The sequence below is a fragment of the Canis lupus genome, chromosome 3 (assembly GCF_048164855.1).
Source record: "Canis lupus baileyi chromosome 3, mCanLup2.hap1, whole genome shotgun sequence".
In the NCBI taxonomy this organism is placed as follows: Eukaryota; Metazoa; Chordata; class Mammalia; order Carnivora; family Canidae; genus Canis; species Canis lupus.
Window position 1 is genome coordinate 28,899,704 of NC_132840.1, and position 25,033 is coordinate 28,924,736.

At 56.4% G+C, this 25,033-nt stretch overlaps 1 protein-coding gene across 1 annotated transcript in view; it reads left to right on the forward strand.

Moving 5' to 3' along the window:
* CHD5 (chromodomain helicase DNA binding protein 5) overlaps window positions 1-25,033 on the forward strand; it is a 61,311-nt gene that overhangs the window by 22,783 nt on the left and 13,495 nt on the right. The window contains exons 9-34 of the mRNA XM_072819929.1: window positions 47-268; window positions 1,378-1,584; window positions 1,803-2,014; window positions 4,407-4,538; window positions 4,623-4,731; window positions 5,811-6,002; window positions 6,094-6,294; window positions 9,745-9,882; window positions 9,985-10,106; window positions 10,908-11,081; window positions 11,454-11,595; window positions 12,781-12,912; window positions 15,169-15,286; window positions 16,522-16,646; window positions 17,710-17,941; window positions 18,099-18,209; window positions 18,584-18,756; window positions 19,343-19,516; window position 19,741; window positions 19,922-20,014; window positions 20,224-20,312; window positions 20,602-20,735; window positions 21,142-21,286; window positions 21,669-21,828; window positions 23,952-24,031; window positions 24,285-24,402. Coding sequence (XP_072676030.1) covers window positions 47-268; window positions 1,378-1,584; window positions 1,803-2,014; window positions 4,407-4,538; window positions 4,623-4,731; window positions 5,811-6,002; window positions 6,094-6,294; window positions 9,745-9,882; window positions 9,985-10,106; window positions 10,908-11,081; window positions 11,454-11,595; window positions 12,781-12,912; window positions 15,169-15,286; window positions 16,522-16,646; window positions 17,710-17,941; window positions 18,099-18,209; window positions 18,584-18,756; window positions 19,343-19,516; window position 19,741; window positions 19,922-20,014; window positions 20,224-20,312; window positions 20,602-20,735; window positions 21,142-21,286; window positions 21,669-21,828; window positions 23,952-24,031; window positions 24,285-24,402 — 3,736 coding nt within the window. The remainder of the gene's footprint in view (window positions 1-46; window positions 269-1,377; window positions 1,585-1,802; window positions 2,015-4,406; window positions 4,539-4,622; window positions 4,732-5,810; window positions 6,003-6,093; window positions 6,295-9,744; window positions 9,883-9,984; window positions 10,107-10,907; window positions 11,082-11,453; window positions 11,596-12,780; window positions 12,913-15,168; window positions 15,287-16,521; window positions 16,647-17,709; window positions 17,942-18,098; window positions 18,210-18,583; window positions 18,757-19,342; window positions 19,517-19,740; window positions 19,742-19,921; window positions 20,015-20,223; window positions 20,313-20,601; window positions 20,736-21,141; window positions 21,287-21,668; window positions 21,829-23,951; window positions 24,032-24,284; window positions 24,403-25,033) is intronic.

Genomic DNA, 25,033 nt, shown 5'->3' on the forward strand with positions numbered 1-25,033 from the left:
GTGCCGGGCCGGCCCGAGGTGCCTGCACCCCGATTCTCCCCTCCAGGAGAAGGAGGGGATCCAGTGGGAGCCAAAGGACGACGACGACGAGGAGGAGGAGGGCGGCTGCGAGGAGGAGGAGGACGACCACATGGAGTTCTGCCGCGTGTGCAAGGACGGCGGCGAGCTGCTCTGCTGCGACGCGTGCCCCTCCTCCTACCACCTGCACTGCCTCAACCCGCCGCTGCCCGAGATCCCAAACGGTGAATGGCTCTGCCCGCGCTGTACTGTGAGTGTTACGCCCGCCCCGCCCCGCCCCAGCGCCCCGCCCCGCCCCCAGCGCCCCGCCCCAGCGCCCCGCCCCGCCCCAGCGCCCCGCCCCCAGCGGGCTCTGCCCACAAAGGCCTGGCTTCCACGGGGCTGGGCCACGCCCACCACGGCCGTGACCTTACGGGCCCCGCCCCGCCAGCTGGGCCCTGCCCGCCAAGGCTCCGCCTCCGTAGCGCTAGGCCACGCCCACCCACGGAGCCTTGCGGGGAGGGCCGGGTCTTTGCGGGACCGGTCCCCACCAGCGCTGGTCCGCCCACTCGCCAAGGCCCCGCCCACCGCGAGCCCCCCTCCCCCCACCTCCCTGGAGCCCCGCCCACCATCTCACGAGATCCTTTCTCTGGAGACCCAGACACAGTTTTCTCGGAGCCGTAATGAAGAAACAGGTGGTGATGACCCTCTCACCCCACTCCCACCACAGCCGCCGCTCCTTGGGCATCTCTTTACGGCTTTCCAAGTTTCCCAGTACAGGCCTTGGTTATTCCCATTTTTATTTTTATTATTATTATTTTTTATTTTTTTGGTTATTCCCATTTTTAGATGACAAAACTGAGGCTCAGGGAGGTCAAGTGACTTGTCTCAAGCCGCACACAGCAGAACTGCGCCCTCAGACCCTCCTGGACCTGGCTTCTGTCCCAAAGGCTGGGGGTGATGAGAGGGCAGGAGGCAGGGAGAGAGTGGCACTCCCACCTTGCCCCCAGTCTCTGTATGGATTTGAGGGCTTCGTGCCCCGAATTGTCCCCCAGGCCCACCCCCAGTGCTGGGATGCCTGCCCTCTGGATCCTGGGAGGTCATGTGGCCAGTGCTGTTATTCTGTGTGCATCTGGGCTTCTGGTTTGGGCGCGTGTGTCCGTGTGCATGGGTGTGCACACACCCATGTTGCCCATCTCCTGTGTGTGCAGCGTGTGCAGGCTCCCAAGGACAGGGCAGTATCATGGAGTCACGGTGGTGCTGACTTAGGGAGCAGGGAGGCTTGTTGGAGAGAGCCATGTGACAATCTGATGTCACCAGAGCCTCAGGGTGGGGCCCCTTGGCTAAACCCTAAACTTAGGGACTCCCCTCTGTTCACAGTGCCCCCCGCTGAAGGGCAAAGTCCAGCGGATCCTACACTGGAGGTGGACGGAGCCCCCTGCCCCCTTCATGGTGGGGCTACCAGGGCCCGACGTGGAGCCTGGTGTCCCCCCACCCAAGCCCCTGGAGGGCATTCCGGAGAGAGAGTTCTTTGTCAAGTGGGCTGGGCTCTCCTACTGGCACTGCTCCTGGGTGAAAGAGCTACAGGTGAGGCCCCCTTACCCCCTGGGCAGGTGTGGCTGTCCTAAGGCTTCTATCCTGAAAGGTGTTGGCTAGCACTGAGTATGGAGCATTATTGGGAGGCAGGGACGGGGAGGCTAAAGGTAAAGTTGTCCTGCTGGGGACCCGGCAAGGGGAGCTGGGTCGGGGACATAGGGGGGCCAGAGACCCTGTGTCTCCTGTGACCTCCGCCCCTCTGCAAGCAGCTGGAGTTATACCACACGGTGATGTATCGCAACTACCAAAGAAAGAATGACATGGACGAGCCACCACCCTTTGACTACGGCTCCGGTGACGAGGATGGCAAAAGTGAGAAAAGGAAGAACAAGGACCCTCTCTATGCCAAGATGGAGGAGCGCTTCTACCGCTATGGCATCAAGCCTGAGTGGATGATGATTCACCGCATCCTGAACCACAGGTGGGTGCCCAGTGAGGTGCCTGCAGGTCGGGGACACACCAGCTCCTGTACCCTGTGGAGTGGGCACAGGACTGTACGTGGGTGCAGCGGGGGCAGGAAGAGGAGATGGCGGGCCCCCTCTGTCAACAGTTTGCCCCACTAGAGGGGGTACCATATGCACATAAATCCGTTTGTGTACACATGTTGTCACATGTGGACACATGTCATGTTCATGGTGGGAGTACAGTTCCAAAGTCATGTATATAAAGGGCAACTTGATGAACAGCCTGTGATGCTTATACAGAGTGGGACCATCAGTGGGTCAGGATGCTTGTGCTCCTGCAGTAGGGTCCTGGGCTCCGAGGTGGCCTCAAGTCTAGGGGTGTATATGCAATTGATCCTCCTTTATGACAACAGCTAACACTACTGAGCACTATCTACCTCGACAGGTAGATGTTTTATTTCTATCCCTTTTATGGATGTGCCAACAGGCACAGCAAGGTTAAGTCACTTGCCCAAAGTCACACAGCCAAGGGGTGGTTGAGCTGGGATTTGAACCTAATGAGTTATGATGGTAGGATTTCCTTTCTCGGCCACTATTCCAAACCCCAGTGCCCTGAGGCAACTCTTGGCTGAGTAATCTGGAAATGCCCCAGGTGAGAGTGATCAGAGGCTGCGGAAAGCTGGATAGAGACCAGGGCAGGAAGCCTGTGGATCCCTTGAATTTGGCTTTGGTTTGGGGAGCAGTGGGAGCTCTTGCTGATTCTTGAGCTCAGGTGCTTGAGAACTGGCAGTGGCTAATGAGCTCTGCCCTGGAGGGGCTCAGGGTCCAGCCAACCAGAGGCGTCCTGAGCGGTGGGAGTTGGGCAGTGCAGAAGTTAAGAACCTGAGCCAGACCCAGGTTCTAATCCTGGCTCCCCATTTCCTGGGCACTGTGCTTCTGTGTTTCTCCTGTGAAGTGGGATCACGAGAGTACCCCCCAGGGCTGTTGTGAGGGCCAGAGGCATGTGCCAGCACCTGCTAGAGCAGCTTTCAGGAAGAAGGTAGGCAGGAGTGCCCTCTTGCTATCCCCAGCCCTCACTTAGAACAGTTCATTTTTAAAAAAAAGATTTTATTTATTTATTTGAGAGAGAGAGAGAGAAAGAGAGAGAGCGCAAGTGAGAGGAGGGGCAGAGGGAGAGATAAGCAGACTCCCCACTGAGAGTGGAGTCTGACTTGGGGCTTGATCCCAGGACCCTGAGATCATGACCTGAGCTGCCCAGGCACTCTGAGAATGACTCCTGTAAAGAAGGTTAGATCCTATGCAAACCTAAGCCTCCCACTGAACTGACCTGCAGTTTTTAACCTTTATTAAATTCCACTTTAGAAACATTCGTGGCAATCTTCCTCCCTGCTTTTAAGGCAGGGCAGGTGAATTTTCCCTACATTTATTACCCCAAGTCTGAGTAATGACTAAATATTTATTAAAAAAAAAAGACAAAAAAAAAACAACCGTCAGTTTCCATGGTGATGGGGGGATTGGTTTTTCCCTTAATGGTACCCTGGCTTGCAGCAGCCACAGCTTTTTTGATGGAGTCCTGGCTCTCCTGACCCCAGCCCAAGCTTGGGTGCCCACTCAGCTCAGGTTGGGTGGGAGGCTTCGAGCACTCTCCCAGCAGCTGGAATCAAGCTGAAGTGCAGCTTGCTTCTCTGGAACCCCCCTCCATGCTGTTAGCTTGGTCTTCAGGTCCCCGTGTTCCCAGGGGGTTTCAGAAGAGGTCACCCCACCTGCCCTTGTGGGAGTCTGTCCTAATTTACTTTGCAGAGATGGGACCAGGATGGGCATGGCTCTGGTCCTTTGAATTTTTTAAGTTAAAATACAAAGGCCTGGGGTGCCTGGGTGGCTTTGTCGGCTAGGCATCTGCCTTCTGCTTGGGTCATGATCCAAGACCCTGGGATCAAGTTCCGCCTTGGACTCCTTGCTCAGCGGGGAGCCTGCTTCTCCCTCTGGCTGCTGCTTCTCCTGCTTATGTTCTTTCTCTCTCTCTCTGGCAAATAAATAAAATCTTAAAAAAATAAAATACAAAGGCCTCTGGTCAGGGGAGAGGACTGTCCAATTCAGACCCCCTGCCCTGATAGGATTGGTCACTGTGATGGAGGTTGGAAGTGTCTCAGGCTCTCTGCTCCTCTGTGAGTGTGGCCTGTCCCCTGTCCCTCTCCAGCTCTGCCACTCACCCCATATTCTCATCCTTGGTACTCATTGTGTGGCTTCAGGCAAGCCGCTTCACTTCTCTAGAGTCACTGCCCTGGTGCTTTCCTCTTGGCTGGGCTCATGATCCCTAGGGCATCCTGTGAGGTACCCTCCCAGACTCCCTATACCCCGACCCAGACCACCAGCCCACCCCTCCCCTACCACCCATGTGCTGTGTTGCAGCTTCGACAAGAAGGGGGACGTGCATTACCTGATCAAGTGGAAGGACTTGCCCTATGACCAGTGTACCTGGGAGATTGACGACATTGACATTCCCTACTATGACAACCTGAAGCAGGCCTACTGGGGCCACAGGTATACCGGCCACCTGGCTGTCCCCAGGCTGCTGCCTCCTGCTGGCCTGAGCTTGGCTCATCTGCCTGCCCTTTTCTTTCTCAGGGAGCTGATGCTGGGTGAGGATGCCAGGCTGCCCAAGAGGCTGGTCAAGAAAGGCAAGAAGCTCAAGGACGATAAACAGGAGAAACCGCCAGACACACCCATTGTGGATGTGAGCAGGGAGGGGGCAGTGGCTGGGGTTGCCGGGTCCTGCTGCCCCAGGCTGGGCCTTGGAGGCTGGCATGTTCTGCGGATGTGGTGCGCTGGGTGCCCTTGGGTTCAGTCCACTTAAGCCAGGCAGCGGACGGGACAGGTGATGAAGACCCGGCCCTGTCCCACCAGGGCGAGCTCCACCCTGGGATCTAGGGCCCCCAGCCTGATGCAGAGGGGTACCTCCCGGGGCACAGAGGCCTGGCTTCCTGTGAAATTGAACAAAGTGGGGGGCAAATGGTCTCTGCTCAGCACACATGTTCACATTACTTTAGAGGAGCTAATTCCCAGCGTTTCAATCAATTTCAGGAGCACTGCAGCTGATCTGTAATTCTGCACTATTCTTAGCTTTCCTGGGAGAGGAGACCCTCCCCAGCTTGCCTTACCCCAGCTCTGAGCCCATCAGGGTGTGGAAGGTTGACCTTTATTCATTCAGCAGACTTCTCTGGGGTGTCTGCCAGCTGTTGGAACAAGGACTCTGGCCCCATTTCAAGAAGTGTTCATCTCCCCCGGGCCCATGGCGGGTACACACAGAACCTGGGGGTTCAGCCTGGAACTGGGGGATGCCAGGGGAAGGCACATGGGCCTGGAACATCTAGAGGACTTCATGGGGGAGGCAGCCTTGAGCTGCAGGATAAAGGAGACAGAGAGTGATGTTTAGGATCAAGGGAAAGAAGCACTCAGGCATGCACCAAACAAATGTTGACCAAGTGTCCACCAGGTCCCAGGTACCATGTAGGGCTTGGGAGGCAGTGGTGAACAGGACAAGTATGGTGACTGCAACCTGGGCTCAAAGTCAGAGAACCTAACAATCAGGAAACCACCCCATTGGAAATGTACAGGGCGGCCACAGGAGGACATGGGAACACCTAAGCCAGACTGGGAGTGTTCCAGCCAATACCTGAAGGATGCATGAGTAGGCAGGCTTGAGAGGAGTGAGGATAGAATTCCAGGCAGGGGAATAGTGTGTGCCAAGCCCGGGGCTGGGCTCTCGTGCCCCAGATTCAGGGAGTATCTGGACCTCTCTCTCCTCCTCTGTAGCCCACGGTCAAGTTTGACAAGCAGCCCTGGTACATTGACTCGACGGGTGGCACGCTGCACCCGTACCAGCTGGAGGGCCTCAACTGGCTGCGCTTCTCCTGGGCCCAGGGCACTGACACCATCCTGGCTGACGAGATGGGGCTGGGCAAGACCGTGCAGACCATTGTCTTCCTCTACTCTCTGTACAAGGAGGTGTGTGGGCAGGGGCAGGGATCCCCGGGGGCAGGGGAGCAGCACTGGCCACAGGTGGTCAGCCTCACTGCATCCATCTGCCTGTCTCCAGGGGCACTCCAAGGGGCCCTACCTGGTCAGTGCTCCCCTGTCCACCATCATCAATTGGGAGCGTGAGTTCGAGATGTGGGCACCCGACTTCTATGTGGTCACTTACACGGGGGACAAGGAGAGCCGCTCCGTGATCCGGGAGAATGAGTTTTCTTTTGAGGACAACGCCATTCGGAGTGGGAAGAAGGTGTTTCGCATGAAGGTGAGTGTCCCTTAGCCCCAGGGGTACCCTGGAGAGGCTCCTGGTCCGCCCCTGGTACCATCAACATGCTGCATTTGGGCAGGAGTCCCTCAGCTCAGGCGCCTGCCCGTGCAGGCCTGTGACTGGCCAAGGGCTGCTCTCCAGGCAGAGTTCCGAGCCGTGTCAGTATCCTGGGGCCACTGTAACAAAGCACCGCAAACCAGAGGGCTGAAAACAACAGAAACTTACTTTCTACTGGTTCTCGAGGCTGGAAATCTGAAATCAGGGTGTTGGCACGACTGTGCTCTCTCTGAAGGCACTAGGGGAGGATCCGTCCCGCCTGCTCTGGCTTCTGCTGCCTATTGGCGTTCCTTGGCTCATGACTACATCACTCCCATCTCTGCCTCTGGGCACAGGGCCGCCCCTCATCCTATCAGTGTCTATAGAGACGCCACTCATACTGGATTCAGGACCCACCCTGGTCCAGATGGTCTCATCTCAACTGATTATACCTGCAAAGACCATAACTCCTAAAAGGGGCACATTCTGAGGTACAGGGTGGACATGGATTCTGGGGGCGGGGGGACATGATTCAACCTGGCACACCAGCTGTGTGACCTCTCTGTGCTTCAGATTCTTCTCACCAAGATGAGCTAAGAGATCTGCCCACAGGGTTGTGAAGGGTTCACTGAATGAGCTAGGCAGGGTCTCTCAGACTTGATCGTGTCACTGGGGGTTGAAGGGCCGGTTCTGATCCAGCCACTCTGGGGTGGGGCCTGAGACGCCACATGTGTGACAAAGTCTCAGGAGATACGGATGCCTCTGGTCCTCAGACTCACTTTGAGGAGCACTTGGGACAGTGCATGGCACATGGTAGGCCCTCAACTCATGTTAGCACTGACCTTAGCTGTGGCACTCGGGGCTGGCAGTCACCTCCCAGGAACCCCGGGGGTTCTCACCCCAGCTTACTCCAGCACCGTGGAACAGCTATGACCCCGGGGGATGCCCGGTAACTATTTGTTGAATGAGGGGATCACTCAGTGACTCCAAAGGGGTCAGGTGATGGGCCTGTGGGCCAGTAAGTCACAGAAACCTCTCCTGAGCTCACGCTGGGGTCCTATGATGTGCTGGACATGCTGCAGACTCATCTCTTTTCTTTTTAAAAAAAATTGTGGTAAAATAGGGGTCCCTGGGTGGCTCAGTCAGTTAAGCATCTGACTCTTGGTTTCAGCTCAGGTCATGATCTCAGGGTCATGAGGTTGAGCCCCACGTCAGGCTCTGCCTTAGCATGGAGTCTACTTGGGTTTCTCTCCCTCTTCCTCTCCCTCTGCCCCTCCCCACAGCATGCTCTCCCTCCCTCTCTCCAATAAGTAAATGGGTGCCTGGGTGGCTCAGTTGATGAAGCGTTTGCCTTCACCTCAGGTCATGATCCTCGGGTCCTGGGATTTGAGCCCCTGGGATTTGATGAGCAGGGAGCCTCCCTTTCCCTCTGCCCCTCTCCTGCTCTGATCGCGCTCTCTCTCTCTCAAATAAATGAATAAAATCTTTATAAAAAAACAAATTTTTTTTTTTTAAAAGACTTTCCGATATTTTTTTTTTTAATTTTTATTTATTTATGATAGTCACACAGAGAGAGCGAGAGAGGCAGAGACACAGGCAGAGGGAGAAACAGGCTCCATGCACCGGGAGCCCGATGTGGGATTCGATCCCGGGTCTCCAGGATCGCGCCCCGGGCCAAAGGCAGGCGCTAAACCGCTGCGCCACCCAGGGATCCCAAAAAAACAAATTTTTTAAAGAATAAAAAATTGTGGTAAAATACACAATCATAAAATTTACCATCATAACCATTTTGTGTTGTCATTAGGGCCACTAAGTATACTCACTTTTTTTTTTATTTTTATAATCTTTAATTTATTTATTCATGAGAGACGGGGGTGGGGGTGGGGGCAGATACACAGGCAAAGGGAGAAGCAGGCTCCATGCAGGGAGCCCGATGCAGGACTTGATCCCGGGCCTCCAGGATCACGCCCTGGACCGAAGGCGGCGCTAAACCGCTGAGCCACCTGGGCTGCCCAGTACACTCACTTTTTCATGCAGCCATCACAGCATGTACCTCCAGAACTTTGTCATCTTGCAAAACCCAAACTTGGTCTCCAGCAAGCAGTAACGCCTCTGCCTGCCCAGCCCCTGGCACCCACCCAGCTTCCTCCCTCTCTAACCTCGACGACTCTCCATACCTCCTTCACGTGGGATTGTGCAGTATATGCTTTTCTGTGTTTGGCTTCCCTTGCCGAGCGTAATATCATCCTCATCCATGGTCACACGGGGCTGGATGCCCTCCCTTCTTAAGGCCGAATAACGTTCCACTGTGTGAACAGACCGCATTTTGAAATCTGTATTCACTCATTTGTCCACAGATGCTTGGGTTGTTTCCACGTTTCAGTTCTTGTGAAACGTGGATGTGCCAATATTTGTTCAGATCCCTGTTCCACTTCTTTGGGGCCTTTCGGGTCTGTCCCCAGAAGTGGCACTGTTGGACGCTGGGGGGACTTTGTGTCATTCTGTGAGGAACAACCTGTGCTCTTTGGATTCTCATGGCATTCCTCACATACACAGGATTGTGCCCTTTTTACCAGATGGGAGACTGAGGCTCTGGAGATTGATTAACTTGACTGAGGTCTAGCTCAGAAGGGCAGGGTCTGGTGCAAACCCAGAGATGCCCCTCTGCCCATCTCAGGCCCCTTCCCACAGGGACGCTGGTCACTGGGAGAGCCAGGACAGGCTCCTTCCTTTGTGGGGCCCAGTGAAGAATGAAGATCCATGGCCCCTGGTTCTAGTGCAGGAAACAGCTTTTCCCTGTGTCCCGTGGTCCCTCTCTCTCCCCAGGTTGTGGTTTTTATTGGCTGTTTAATGTCATGTTCCCTCAACATGGGGCTACCCTCAGGGTGAGTGCCCCCCATGCCCGGACCTGGCCTCCACGAGGGGCTTGAGGTGTTGGTGTTTGCTGGGCAGAGGTCTGGCCACTGGAGGCTCTACTGTCCTCGTCGGCCTCCCCTTATGAAACACCAATTCAATGATATCATTACTAGGAATTTCAAGTCAGCACCTGCAGAGCGTTTAGCCTCAAATGCAGGGCCACTTCTCTGTTAGAATCCTGGCTCAGCCATCCATGGGCCATGGGAGCCTGGGGGTGCTTGTCCAGCCTGAGACCCCACGGGCCATACATAGGGACAGAGGGGGCATAGCGGAGTGACCTGAGGATGAGCACAGGCTCATCTTCCTGGCTGCCCCTCAATGGCAGTGTTTCCTTTGCTCGGGGAGTGGTGCCTGGGTCTCAGCTTAACCTTCTGCCCATCCTCTCAGTCCCAGGGCTTCTCCGGGCCCTCAGGGGTCCTGCCACCCTTCCCTTATGCCTCCTGGTCTCTGGAGACCCTATCTGCTCCCCTCCCAGATGCTCTTCTTCCCCTCCAGAAAGAAGTGCAGATCAAATTTCACGTCCTGCTCACCTCCTATGAGCTCATCACCATCGACCAGGCCATCCTGGGCTCCATTGAGTGGGCCTGCCTCGTGGTGGACGAGGCCCACCGGCTTAAGAACAACCAGTCCAAGGTAGGTGGTGGTGGCGGCTGCTGGCCCCTGGAGCCCCCACCCACCCCCTGGTGGGCCAGCTGGCTGCCCCATGCCTCCTGACCAGCCTCCTCCCCCTCAAAGTTCTTCAGAGTCTTAAACAGCTACAAGATCGATTACAAGCTGCTGCTGACGGGGACCCCCCTTCAGAACAACCTGGAGGAGCTTTTTCACCTGCTCAACTTCCTGACTCCAGAGAGATTCAAGTGAGCTGGGGGGCTTGGTCGGGGGGCCGAGCAAATGGGCAGCTAGGGAAGGAGCGGGAGTGTCTGATGGCGGCACCCCAGCTGCTTGCTGGAACTTGGCTTCCTCATCAGTAGAATGGGAGCATGAGCAAGCCTGCCCTGAATGACCTGTGCGGGAGGGGCTGCGGGTTGGCAGGTGCTCAGGGGACATGGTGACTGTTCCTCAAGGAGAACCTGCGAGTCTTTTGGGGCTCTCCTCCTTACCCCCATGCCCAGGCTTGTTCCTTCCTCTCCGTGGAAACCCAAGTGACCACATGGGTGCAGTGATGGGCACAGAACATTGGGGGTGGCATTGGATATAGGGGCAAACCTGTGGCCATTGGGAATCCTGGGGTCTCCTTCCTTGGCCTCCCTGTCTTCACTTACCTCATTTTTCGGCTCAGAATGCAGGGGCTCAGGGTGGACAGTGCTGACTTTGGAATTGGGAGGATAGATTGGAGGGCAGGCTGGACCATATAACCTTGGGCCCCCCTCAGGCTCAGTTTCCTTTTCTGTAATATGGGTAAGCATTCTAGAGCCTTCATGTCCAGGATAGCTTTGAGGAGAGGAACATATCCTATGTAGCTGAGAGAGCAGTGTGGGGGCGTTGGGGATGGGGGGGCCCTGGCTTAGATGGACACTTAGGGCTCCCAGGCCCAGCAGCCAACCGGCCTGCCCTATGGCCCTCTGGTCCCCCCAACCCCAGTCCTGGCTCCTTCTGCAGAGGGCTTTGGCTTGCTTCAGTCCCCTGCTCCTGGCTCTTATCCCCATTCTTTCTTGCAGCAATCTGGAGGGCTTCCTGGAGGAGTTTGCTGATATCTCCAAGGAAGACCAGATCAAGAAGCTGCATGACCTGCTAGGGCCACACATGCTGAGGCGGCTCAAGGCTGATGTCTTCAAGAACATGCCAGCCAAGACTGAGCTGATTGTTCGTGTGGAGCTGAGCCAGATGCAGAAGTGAGTGGATGTCTGGCCCGTTGGGGCCCCACCACAGAGCAGTGGGCCTCATCTCCCCCTGGGCTTGTCTTCCCCCAGGTCTGACCTGACCTTCCTGCACTGCTTCCCAGGGTGGTGGGAAGGCTCTCTGGCCCCACTGAGGCCTTGACTTGATTTTTGCACACATTTCTTTGACCTGTTCAGTGGTTAGGGTTGGGGCTGCCCGAGTTCTTGCACTGTCCCCAGTAACTTGCTGGGTGACTCCAGGCCTCCCCTGGTCTCCTGTAAATTGTGCTGGCTGGAAGCCCCTGGCCTCCCTGCAGAGCAGAGTGTTCTCTCAGGGGCTGCTGTGCCCTGGTGTCCAGCCTGCCTCTCCTCCTCGCCCTGCTGCAGGAAGTACTACAAGTTCATCCTCACGCGGAACTTCGAGGCACTCAACTCCAAGGGGGGTGGGAACCAGGTGTCGCTGCTCAACATCATGATGGATCTGAAGAAGTGTTGCAACCACCCCTACCTCTTCCCAGTGGCTGCTGTGGTAGGTCCCTATGGCCGCCCCGTGGCCACTGTGGTAGGTACCCATGGCCACCATGGTCAGGGCATGAGGCTGCCGCCGTGTGTTCCTTTTGCCCACTGCAGTGTGTATCCATGGCTGCCACAGTGCCCCTGGCTGCTGTGGCAGGCCCTCTGCCCTCCACCCTCCCCGAGTATGAAGACTTAGAGGTGACATAGGTCCTCTTTATGCCAAGTTTCTCTATTACTACCTCCATCCATTGCTCAGGCAAGCCCTCTCCTTCCCTTGCCCCTTCCTTATGATCATAAAGTAGTGGGGGATAGGGAGGCACCCCAAGGTCTCCTCCAGCCTCAGCATCAGGGGATCCCAGGCTGATCTGGTTGTGCTCAGTCACGGAGGGGGTCAGGCAGGCCTGAGTGGTGCCCCGGGTGATTCTGATACGCAGCCCTGGGTGAGAAACTAGATCCCAGCCCTGTGATCTCAGCAAAGCCAGTTGTCCCTCTCTGAGCCTCGACTTTTTCCTCTCTAAAACGGGGCAATAGTACCTGCCTGAGAGTGAAGGCTAGATGCAAAAGTGCACGTGAGGTGCTCTCACAGGGAGCCTGGCATGGCTGTCCCTGTCACCACTGTCACTACTATTCTGGTTCTCATTGAAGCCCTCGGCAGTTTAGGGAACTCCCGAGGGGAGCAGACAGATGCAGTGCGAGGTGTGGGGGGCTGTCCTGTGGGTGATCTGCACTTGAAGCAACCCAGGTCACTCTCACCACTCTGGCACAACAGGGGCTTTCAGACAGATGTAGGTCCTACCCAGCTGGGGTTCGGGGTTGGCCTGGCCAGGAGGCGCCCCACGGTGACGGCAGAGACTAGGCATAATTCCTTCTGGGAAGCCGGCTTAGTTTAAGACTCTCATCTGCCTGCTTCCTGATGTCCCTGGCATCTTGGTGGAGTGCCAGCAGGGGGAGACGGAGGGCGGGCCAACACAGCTGCGCTCTGCCTGGGAACACCGTGCTGGGAGGGGACCCGTGAGATGCATGGCCTGGCCGTGAGATGCGTGGCCCGGCTGCCTCTGCTGAGCCTGGCCTGACCCTGGGCTCGGGCTTTGTGCTCAGCCCATTACTGGGCCTCTGTCCATCCCTGCGGGCCTCAGTGCAGAGCCGGAGAGGAGAGGGGATGCCTCCCCCAGTGCCCCACCTTCTGCTGTGTCTGCAGGAGGCCCCTGTCCTGCCCAATGGCTCCTACGATGGCAGCTCCCTGGTCAAGTCTTCAGGCAAGCTCATGCTGCTGCAGAAGATGCTCAAGAAGCTGCGGGACGAAGGGCATCGTGTGCTCATCTTCTCCCAGGTGAGCTGGCCCTGAGTGGCTGGCTCACCTCTCTGCCTCCCTCAGCCTCAACCACACACACTGCAGAGGCCATCCCTGCTAGCCGAGAGCACAACCCTCTGGCAGCCCCCAAGGCCTGGTGCTGTTCCCATGTGGGCTGCATGTCAAAAGCCGTTCTGCTGTGTCCTGGCCTGACGTGGCCAAGGAAAATGGGCTGGGTGCCAAGTTCTAGGCACCCAGGGCATGTTGGCTACAAAGGCCAGTGTTGTCCTCACCACCCACCCCTTCTGGCCTGTTCCTCTCTAGGCAGTGAGCCTGCTTTGATGTCCAGGCTGGGACAACAGCCCTAGCCCCTCACCCCTGCAGTCTGACTTGTCACAGAGGGGCAGCCTTGGGACTTGTTTGGGAGGAGCCTGCATGGGGGCGGCTCCGGGAGGCCATCTCCAGCACTTATAGCATTGCCTCTTGGGTGGTCAGAGGCACACTGTGCAGCCTCGGGGGTCTGCTGGTTTGTGGGCCCCATTCTTTCATTCCTCTAGTTGCATTTGTGCTCCATCAGACTTTGTGCTCCGCATGGGGCCTGTCCCTGTCCTTGAAATACCCACGGTCCAGTGTGAGAGATGGAGGAAAAGAGATAGTTACTTAGTTTTGGGGTCTGTAGTGGAAGTCATAAGAATGTTCCTGTGGGGTCCTGGTGAAAATGCTCCTGTCTGGTGAGGCTGAGCCAGGCCCCTTGCTCATGGCCACAGGGTAGGATGTGTCTCCTCTGTGTATTAAATTAAACTCATAACAGCTGCTCCTGCCTGCAGCCCCCAGTCCCATCACGAGCCCACAGGAGGTCAAGGGATTTGGGGAAAGCTGACTAAGCCTGGGTCTATGCACTGGCCTGGAGACCATCCAAATTCCTCCAGCCCCCTGCCAACATAAGACAGGATTCTGGGCTGAGGCCTCAAGGGACCAAGATAGAAGGAGCTGCAGAGGGAAAGTACCAGAGACAGAGCCTTCCCATCTGAAATGAGCCTACAAACTTCACCTCTGAAACTCATGACAAAACTGGACGTTGAGATGTCCCACAGAACAGTAAGTAGAATCCAAATGAAAGGAATCCTAGAATAGCCTGAAAAAGACTTCAGACAAACATGTTTAGGATCCTCAAAATTGATGGAGTTAATAGCCTCGCATCAATCAAAAGAAATCAGTTGAGCACAAGCAGGAAAAAATGAAACAAGAATACTTGGACAGGAAAAGGATCTGTGTGGAACTGAAATAAAACACTTCCAGATTGGATAAACTCTCAACCTGATGAAGGCAATGCTGATGAATGGGACCCAGCCCTGTGGGATCTCCCCAGAATACAGCTGAGAGAGAGAGAGAGAGAGAGAGAGAGAGCGAGCGCTTAGGAATGAGAAGTTGCACGGAGGATCCCTGGAGAGGCTCCTGTAATCCTCTGACAGCCGCAGAAGTAGAAGAGAAAACAGTGACTAAGCTGGACTCAGTGAGAGTTTGCAGAGCTAGAGAAAAACACGAGGTCTCAGATCGGAAGTGCACTCTGGAGTACCAAGCAAGATAAATATAAGGCCCCAGGCCCATCACAGGGAAATCACATCACTTCAGACTTACTACCTACAAAGGAATGATGATCAGACTGTCCTCAGACTTCTCAGCAGCAATAGGTGACAGGAGACCAGTGCAAATTTGCAGTACCCTGTGGGAGTAGATTGTTTTATATCCAGCTGAACTATCTCTCAAGAATGAAGGGAGATACACAGGGGTATGGGAGCCCAGAGGGACTGCCTTCCTCTTATAAGGGGGAGCAAAACCAGGGAAGACTTCACAGAAGAGGTGCTGTTTGAATTCCCTAGGCAGTAAGGGGGTGGGCATTCCAGGAGGAAAGTCCATGTAATTTGAGATGGCTGGGGGGTATGATGGAAGCATTGAGAAATGAAGCGCAGGTGGACTGGACACTAAATCCTGTAAGCCTGGAATGCCAGAGCAAGGAGCTGGGACTTTCTTCTATGAGTTAAGGGCAGGGAGACTGCCTCATGCTCAGACCTGTGTTTCAGGCAGATGGCTGTGGGGCTGGCATGGGGATGACTGTGGCTCCAAGGGTTGAGGTGGTTCTTCAGAGAGCCCCACGTCTGGTCTGCCTGGGTCCTGCCTGCCTCCCCACTCAGCACGCTGTTCTATCTTCCCCCAACTGTCATGGGGTCCTTGCCCACGGCCCCATGGGGTTCCCTGCTCTGTGGCAGCCCCTTAGGCATACCATGTCCCCTGCAGATGACCAAGATGCTGGACCTTCTGGAGGACTTCCTGGAGTATGAGGGCTACAAGTATGAGCGGATTGACGGTGGCATCACGGGGGGCCTCCGGCAAGAGGCGATCGACAGATTCAACGGTAGTCCTGCCTCACCCAGGGTTTTTGTTTTTGTTTTTTAAGATTTTATTTATTCATGAGAGAGAGAGGCAGAGGGAGAAGCAGGCCCCATGCAGGGAGCTGGATGTGAGACTTGATCCTGGGTCTCCAGGATCATGCCCTGAGCCAAAGGCAGACACTCAACCACTGAGCCACCCAGGTGTCCCATCCCAGGGGTTCTTGATTGGGATCCCATGTCTGCCTTTTCTCCCAGGCTAAGCTCTTAGGCCACCCAACTGATGTTCAGATTAGCTTCCCCTCAAATGGCTGAAGAAAGCAAGCCCATCCCTAGATCCTAACAGCTGCCCCTTATTTTTCAATGCTGAAAGGAATTCCATGGAACTTCTGGGGGCCAGCTGGGGTGCTAAGGGGCCCAGGAGGTAATACCTGTTCAGGACTGAGAACCAGACAGGGAGGAAAGTACCACATGTTACTAGATGGAGCTGACTGCTGAGGGTCTGGCTGGTACCTGTGGGCTTCTGGTCCTGACACCAGATAAACACCAGTCATGAGCAGAGCAGGGCAGACGCTGCCATCGTAAAACACAGCGGGAGGGATGATGCTGAGCACCTGCTCCTTGCGGGCTACTTCCTGGAGTCAGGGAGGAAGAGTACACCAACGTACTCCCAATCTGCTCTCTTCCTTACCTGGGAAGGAGAGGCGAGGTACGCTAGCTCGCTCGCTCTTCAGTGAAGGACACAGTGGAGGGGGGAGTGGTCAGATGACCCAGTGCCTCTTTAGGGGCAAGATTTGCAGCAAGTAATGAGCTGTTTCCCTGGGGCCTGTGGCTGTCCCCTGCTTTCCACCGTCAGAACAGAGCTGGGGCCTCACTGCCCAGATGCCCAAAGGATGAAAGACTGAGCTCTGCAGGGCTGACCCTCACCAGAGATGTTCCCTGTGTTGCTGGCTATTTGTAGTTCTTTGCCCATCTGGGCTTTGAGAATCAACTTCCTTCTCATTCTGGCTCCCTCCTGTTGAGTCAGGACTTGGCACACCTGGGGGCTAAGTGGGGCTCGAGTGGTGCTCTGTGCCCACCCTGGGCCCCCAGCCTCTTCCAGCGTCCCTGGCAGCTGTGGTGGTTGCTGTCCATGGTGGGGTCACAGTTCCTGGCATCCCCCTCCCCTCTCCTATCCTCGCCTGCCCTGCTCTCTGCGGCAGCCTGGTCCCTCCCTCCCCTCTCTGACCCCATGGGCACCAGCACCGCCTCTTTTCTTCAGCCCCTGGGGCGCAGCAGTTCTGCTTCCTCCTCTCCACCCGGGCGGGTGGCCTGGGCATCAACCTGGCCACAGCGGACACAGTCATCATCTACGACTCGGACTGGAATCCGCACAATGACATCCAGGTCTGTGGCCCTGACGCCAAAACCCTCTCCGAGAGCCCCTTACTATCCCCTGGTTCTGTGAACTTTCCATCCCTCACCCTCAGACTGTTTTGGGGTTTCATGTTCCCCAGGACCAGCCTCATGGAGTCCCAGCCCCAACAGGGGCCCCAGGAGGTGAGTGGAGGCTTGCCCCCACCGTTCTGGCTCCCTCACTGTACAAAAGAGGAAACGTCTAGAGAGGGCAGGCATCATGTCCAAGGACACAACAATTTAATTTGTGTGCCTGATAACCCCTGGTCCGTCCCATCACTCTTAGGAGCAAGGCCGTGGAAGGAGACAGGAGGGAGTCATGGGGCCCAGAGAGAGCCAGTTTGGGAGGAAGAAAGGGAAATAGAGTTAGGAGGACAGTCTGTGGGAGAAAAGATGAAGGAGGAAGCAAAAGGGGCTGCTGAGGAAGGCTGGGAGGGTTGGGAGTAGGTAGGGGTTGTGGAAGTAGAGACATACGCTGTTGTCGTTTGGCTACCCCACCTGGGGCAGGGATGGATTCACACACATGCTGAGTACATGGGGCACACACATGCACACACACTCATGTCTCATGCACACATGTGTACCTATGCACAGTCACCTGCACAGATGGAAGTACACTAGGGTCGCATCATTACAACATGTAATGCATGGAGCCTCAGGCAGTCCTCATAGCACCTGGGGCAGCTTTGCGGCCTTGCGGCCCTCCCAAGGCGGCTCTGCAGTCCCATCAGTGGCTCCCTCCAAGGGAGTTGCAGCCCCATCTCCCTATGATGGCCATCAGAGCCCCACATGGCTTCAATATATCCAGCACCTGGGCTCTACTGCCTCTGGTGTACAGCCCTGCCCACCTGCTGCCATGCCTGGTTCTACCTGTGCAGGCCCCCAGGAGACTACCCTGATGCATGCACATCTCCATGTGGTCACACAGCTGTTGCATGCAGAACATGCCCATGAGCACATGTCCATACCCCCTCTCCCCATGAGATGCCCGGCCCTGCACCCCTAGCCTAATCTTTGGCTGAGTCCCAAGCCCTGAGCTGCTGCTTGCCCCCAGGCCTTCAGCCGTGCCCACCGCATTGGACAGAACAAGAAGGTGATGATCTACCGCTTTGTGACTCGGGCCTCGGTGGAAGAGCGCATCACGCAGGTGGCCAAGCGCAAGATGATGCTCACGCACCTAGTGGTGCGGCCTGGCCTCGGCTCCAAGTCTGGCTCCATGACCAAGCAGGAGCTGGATGACATCCTCAAGTTCGGCACAGAGGAGCTCTTCAAGGACGATGTGGAGGGTGGGTGTCCAGGGTGGTTGGGGGTGTGGCCTGGCCCACCCCACCCCACAGCCTCTCTCCTCTGCTCCCTGTCTCCTGGCCAGGGTGGGCAGGGCCAGGGTGGCATCTCTGGGCACTGCCCCTGCCTGGCCCTGCAGCCCCTCTGACTGTCCTACAGGCATGATGTCTCAGGGCCAGAGGCCTGTCACGCCCATTCCTGATGTCCAGTCCTCCAAAGGCGGAGCCCTGGCTGCCAGTGCCAAGAAGAAACATGGCAGCACCCCGCCAGGTAGGGGCTAACTCAGCCTAGCTCCCAGCTCCTCCTGCACTCAGTGTCTCTGGTCCTGGAGAGAAAAGGTTTCTCCCCAGCCTGCTGCTCTCTTTCTGTGTTTTGTCACACTCCCCTGGCCGTCCCCACCGGCCCCTCCTTTGTGTAGTCACCTACTGTCCGTGGGCAGGCAGTGGGGCTCTTAGGGGGCAGGTCCCACCCTGGTCACCATGCTTACCCCTGCGGCCCCTGCTGGGGGCTGAGAAGGGCCATGGTCTGGAGCCTATCCCTATGAGGTCCTCGCATGGGATCCGGACCCGCCCCCCCCCCCCCCCCCCCCCCCCCCCCCCCCCCCCCCCCGTGAGTCCCTTCACTCTGCATCCCATCTGCCCCAGGTGACAACAAGGACGTGGAGGACAGCAGTGTGATCCACTATGACGATGCGGCCATCTCCAAGCTGCTGGATCGAAACCAGGACGCCACGGACGACACGGAGCTGCAGAATATGAATGAGTACCTGAGCTCCTTCAAGGTGGCCCAGTACGTTGTGCGCGAGGAGGACGGCGTGGTAAGCCTGCGGCTGGGGCCTTATCCCCGCCCGCCCCCGCCCCGCCCCGCCCGCCCCCTGCCCTGCCCCCACCAACACAGCCCCGCCCCCCGCCTCTGGCCCCCGCCCCCGCTGCCTCTGACCCCGCCCCCACCGCCCCGCCTTGCCCCCGCCTCCCCCACCCATCTCCACCCCAGCAAGCTTATCCCCCGCCCCCCCAGGGCCATCCCTCCTCAAGTCCCACCGCCCTCCGTGCGGACTCTGGATACTAATTATCATTTAGGAAACAGGGAGCCTCCTGAGGGCAGGGTGTGGCTTATTCAATTCTGTACCCCTGTGCCTGGTGCGAAGGTAGAAAATACTTAATAGGTGAAGAGTTGAATGAACCAATGAATGAATGAGTGAGTAGACAGCCGTGACAGGGGCAGGATGAAGGCCATTTGCGTCTGGGTGATCACAGTGTCGTCCTGGAGTTCCCAGAGGGTGAGGTGCAGTGGAGACAGGACCAGGCTCTTAAGAGGCAGGGGTGCCCACTGTTGGCCCCACCCCTGAGCCACGGGGCCTGCAGGTCCTGCCCTCACTGGGGCCCCTGTGTCTATGTGTCCAGGAGGAGGTGGAGCGGGAGATCATCAAGCAGGAAGAGAACGTGGACCCTGATTACTGGGAGAAGCTGCTGCGCCACCACTATGAGCAGCAGCAGGAGGACCTGGCCCGCAATCTGGGCAAGGGCAAGCGCATTCGCAAGCAGGTCAACTACAACGATGCCTCCCAGAGGACCAGGGTATGTGGCCCCTGCAGGCAGGAAGCCCGTGGATGCTCAGAGTAGGGGCTGCATTGGGGGACGCCAGCCGGGGTGCAGTGTGTGGGGCTTCTTGAGAAAGGGAGTTTGGAGCAGGTGTGGGCTTTTGGTAGTCCGGACGAAGTAGATGGATAGTGGTCCAGTGACTTTAGCACTCTCACGGTGTGACCTTGGGCAAGCCTTGGTTTCCCCCATCTGTAAGAGAGGGTTGATCATGGGATGATGCCTTGGGATCTGGTGCAGGGCCGGTGGGGATTCAGTAAGCTCTCAGGAGGTCCCCGGGGGGGCTGTTTTCATGGTCACTCCCTGCTGGGCTGGAGTTTAGGGGCTTGGCACGGCCCTGGGGTGAGGGGCTCACTCTGCACTTTCCCTCATGGTCCCTCACAGAGTGGCAGGACGAGCTCTCAGATAACCAGTCTGAATATTCCATTGGCTCTGAGGATGAGGACGAGGACTTTGAGGAAAGGCCAGAAGGGCAGAGTGAGTCTGGGGCCCAGACCTATGTCCGGGAGCTGGTGGTCAGCCTGGAGTCCCTTGGGGTCCCCTGGGAGTGTCAGGATGGTCATCCATCCTTTGGAAGATGTCCTGAGGGGTCCTGCTGTCTTGGGGTGAGTTGGTGGGTGGGGTGGGATGGGGGGGTCAGGACACCCCGGGCTCCAGTGAGGTGTTGTGATGGGGCTCCTTCCCAGGTGGACGGCGACAGTCCAGGAGGCAGCTGAAAAGTGACCGGGACAAGCCCCTGCCACCTCTTCTTGCCCGTGTGGGTGGCAACATCGAGGTGGGGCCCGCCTGCACACCACTTACCCACTCCCCTTCCCCCTCCTCAGAACAGAGAGCTCACCCCTGCTACAGCTCTGGGGTATGGAGTAGGGGTGGAGGCAGGAGGGCAAGGGGCTTGCCCAAGGTCGCAGCTGTGTGGAGGTGGGGCTGGGACACACCTCTGCCCACTGGGTCCTGCCCCAGCCAGGGGCCTGTCTTCTGGGCTCCTCCCTGCCTCCTCCCCTCCAGATGTCTTTCTTTCTATCCCTGAATTGTCTGCTCCTGCACCCCGCTCCCTGCCCACCCAGGTGCTGGGCTTCAATGCCCGGCAGCGGAAGGCCTTTCTGAACGCCATCATGCGCTGGGGCATGCCCCCCCAGGATGCCTTCAACTCCCACTGGCTGGTGCGGGACCTCCGAGGGAAGAGCGAGAAGGAGTTTAGGTAAAGGTGGTGGCCCAGGGTGTGGTTGTCCGCCCTAGAGTAGGCAGGATCCACGGGGCGAGCCACAGGGCAAGCCATGGGTCAGGATCCATGGGTCATGCTGCATGACCAGCATTTGTGCTCCCACCTCGGGCCTGCCTTCTGGAGAATCCACTGTTGTCTGAGCTCTAGACCTGGTAGGGCTCATTGTAGAAAACACTGACTAGCTCCCCCTGAGCTGGACCAGATCCAGGGCAAGGGCTGTCCTAGGAGGTGCCCTTCCCAAGAGAGGTGCCCTCTGACCTTCTATGGAGGCCTGTCCCGTAGGCCTAGCTGAGAGGCCAGTGATGGATGATGGTTCCAGCCAGGGGCTTTGCTTGGGGTCCTGCCAGCCTCTCAGAAGCTCCTTGCTGGCTTCCCACCCCAGAGCCTATGTGTCCCTCTTCATGCGGCACCTGTGTGAGCCGGGGGCTGATGGCGCAGAGACCTTCGCGGACGGTGTGCCCCGGGAGGGCCTCTCGAGGCAGCACGTGCTCACCCGCATCGGGGTCATGTCACTAGTTAGGAAGAAGGTGGGTGAGTAAGTCTTGCCCAGGCCTTTCCTGGTGGCCCCCCCTGACCCTTGTGTGCCCCCTGGGGGTCAGCGGGCAGAGGGCAAGTGCCCGGCTCAGGACTCTGAGTCAAGCTGGAAGGACGACTCTGAGCGCCTGTCTGGGTGGGGATGGGGTGCTGGTGGAGATGGCAGGTCACAGGGCAGAGGACACACAGGCAGCCGGGGCTGGGGGTGGGCCTGCCATAGAGGTTTGCGGTCAGAAGTGCATCTGGCTTGACCAGCCTTGGAGGGAGGTAGCATTCACCCCAAGCCTGGGACACCCCCTGTTCCAGCAGCACCCTGAGGCCCTTTGGTCTGAGCTGAGACCATCCCCCTCTCTCCTTCTCTGCCTCCTGCCCCAGGTTCAGGAGTTTGAGCACGTTAACGGGAAGTACAGCACCCCGGACTTGATCCCCGAGGGGCCCGAGGGCAAGAAGCCAAGCGAGGTCATCTCCTCGGACCCCAACACGCCAGTGCCTGCCAGCCCTGCCCACCTCCTGCCGGCTCCACTGGGCCTGCCAGGTCTGGGCTCCAATGACTAGGGGGGAGGGCACCTGGGTCTCGGGAGGTGGCAAGGCCCTGGGAGATCTTCCCTTCCCCCTACCAGCTTCTGCCTGCAGATCCATCTCTCTTCTCAGAGTTTTTCATTTTCTTTTCTTTTCTTTTCTTTTCTTTTCTTTTCTTTTCTTTTCTTTTCTTTTCTTTTCTTTCTTTCTTTCTTTCTTTCTTTTTCTTTCTTTCTTTTTCTTTCTTTCTTTCTTTCTTTCTTTCTTTTTTTTTAAGATTTTATTTATTTATTCATGAGAGACACAGAGAGAAGTAGAGGGAGAAGCAGGCTCCCTGCAGGGAGACCAATGCAGGACTTAATTCTGGGACCCCAGGATCATGCCCTGAGCCAAAGGCAGATGCTTAAGCACTGAGCTACCCAGGTTCCCCAGTTTTTCTTTTTAATGGCTAGTCACATACCATGACACTCAGTCTTTAAAAATCTTACTATTCAGTAGTTATTAGTATATTCACAGGATTGAATTGCATCTGATTCTAGAACGTTTTCGTCCCCCAGAGAAAAACCCATACCTGTTAGCAGTCATTCCTCATTCCTTTCCACCCTAGCCCCCGGCAACAGGCAAACCTTTGTGTCTGTGGGTTTGCTTGTTCTGGACCTTTCGCGTAGATGCAACTGCATCTGCCCTTATCCTCTAGCATGTTTAAGAGGTTCATCCACGTTGTAGGGTACGTCCGAGTTTCCTTCCTTTTAATGGCTGAATAATATTCCATTGTGTGGATGAACCATATATATATATATTTTTTTAAGATTTTATTTATTCATGAGAGACACAGAGAGGCAGAGACACAGGCAGAGGGAGAAGCAGGCTCCATGCAGGGAGCCCGACGTGGGACTCGATCCCGGGTCTTCAGGATCACACCCTGGGCTGAAGGCAGCGCTAAACCGCTGAGCCACCCAGGCTGCCCATGAACCATATTTTTGTTTATTCATTTGTCAGCTGACAGATTTGGGGTTGTTTCTAGTTCTTGGCCAGTGGGAATAATGTGAGTGTCACTGCGAGTTGTGTGGCTATGAACATCTGTGCTCAAGTGAGGACACATCTCTTCGTGGCATTTCTCTTGGGCCTCTAGCTAGGAATGGCGTTGCTGGATCACAGGACGTAATGTGTTGAGGAATTACCAGACTTTTTCAGTGGCCACATCATTTTACATTCTCCCCCACCACGTAGGGTGATCCCGGTTTCCCCCATCCTCACCAAACATTTGTTCTCTGACCTTTTGCTTCTAGCCATCCTAGGAGGTACAAAGTGTCTCCCTGTGGTTTTGATTTGTGTCCCTCTGACAGCTGGAGACATTGAGAATCTTTTTTCATGTGCGTCTGGGGCATTTGTATATCTTCTTTGGCGAAATGCCTTTTCAGATCCTTTCCTCTTTTTAATGGGTTATTTATCTGAGTATCTTTTTGGTGATGCATGTATTTATTTGGGCAAAGCATCTTCTTCCCTTGGATGAACCTCGGAGGCCTGGCACTGCCCTACCGATGCCCAGGTGACATATGAAGTCTGAGATACTTTGCCTCCAAGGACATGCATCCTGCTTCTGGGCACAAGTGTCCCTTTGGAGTGGACAGTCCCTTTGGAGTGCACAGGCCCTATGCGAGCCCCGTTTTCTCATTCATGATGTGGGACAGGATAGCGCCCACCTCCCAGGCTTCTCTGAGTATGAGAATCACCGGCACTTGGCAGTGTGTCGAGGATCAGCTCAGTAAGAGAAGTCACAGCTTGTCAGCCAGCCTAAAAGTGGGAACCACATCTAGCTGTTCTGGCTCCAAGGCCAGCCTCCACCCTTCTCTCCTCCCTGCTTTTAGATGGGGGCCCTGCTGAGGGTAGCCCTGTCCAATCAGCCTGTGGCTTTGGCCCCAGTGGGCCCAAGGTCCTGCAAAGATCCCCATTTGTGCAGACTTAGACTGGGGTCTCTGGCTTACTTGGTTTGCCTGTCCTTTTCCTGGAGGCACCTGGCCCAAATGGAGCCTCCTGAAGGCCAGGCCCTAGCTCTCCTCTCTGGCACCCCCATTTCCTGCCCTTTACCCCCTGCCTGCTCTCGCCCACCTGTCTCACTTCTTTCCTTTGATCTTTCAGACAAAATGGAAGCCCAGCTAGGCTACATGGATGAGAAGGAGCTGGGGGTGCAGAAACCAAAGAAGCCCCCAGAAATCCAGGTATGAAAGATGCTGTTGTCTGGGCCCCTGGTGGGTGTGGGTTGGGGGTTGGGTCTGGGGACTGTCTCAGCCCTTGCTTAGTCAGCTGGAACCAGGCCTTCTGGCTCCAAGTGTGGGCCTCCAGGTCTGGGGGAGCAGGTTGGGAGCACAGATGGGAACCAGGAGAGTGGGTTCCCAGCCCAGTGCCTGTCCTCTGCCCCCGCACACTGCGGAGGCCCCAGGCCCTGCAGCATCCCTAGCCTGTCCTCCCCAGGCCCTGCCAACTGCCCTGGACAGAGTGGAGGGCGAGGACAAGCATGAGAGCTCAGATGGCAAGGAGCGACTGGAGGAGACGGAGAAGGCCCCGCCATCCCCAGAGCAGCTGCCAAAAGGTGTGGCTCCCCACAGTCACTGCCACCCCCCCCCTCCCCAACCAGTGTAGCCTCTGGCCTCAGCAGCCTGGGCTCAGAAGAGGGCTGCCAGACTACACTCCACTATGCCTCTCCATGACCGGGTGGTGGGCTCCATCCTAGTGTGATAAGATCCCCAGGATGAGGAGAGAGCCTGGGGCGTGGGTCTCTACAGTGGACTTCAGCATTTCCTACCATGCAGAGTTTGGGGGTTATTGGGCTTTTTTTTTTTTTATAGGTTTTATTTATTTATTCATGAGAGACATAGAAAGAGAGAGTCAGAGACACAGGCAGAGGGAGAAGCAGGCTCCACGCAGGGAGCCTGATGTGGGACTTGATCTTGTAACTCTAGGATCATGCCCTGAGCCAAAGGCAGATGCCCAACCCCTGAGCTACCCAGGCGTCCCTGAGCTGTCTTTTTATTAGTGATTTCTAACTGTTGCACTGTGGTTGGAGCACATGAGTCTAATGATACTGTTCCTACGATGAAATCTGCTTCCCAGCATAATATGGTCAGATTTTATAAATGGTCATGTGTGCTTGTAAAGAATGCCTATTCTCTCTCTGTGTCTCTTAAAAGATTTTATTTATTCATGAGAGACACACAGAGAGA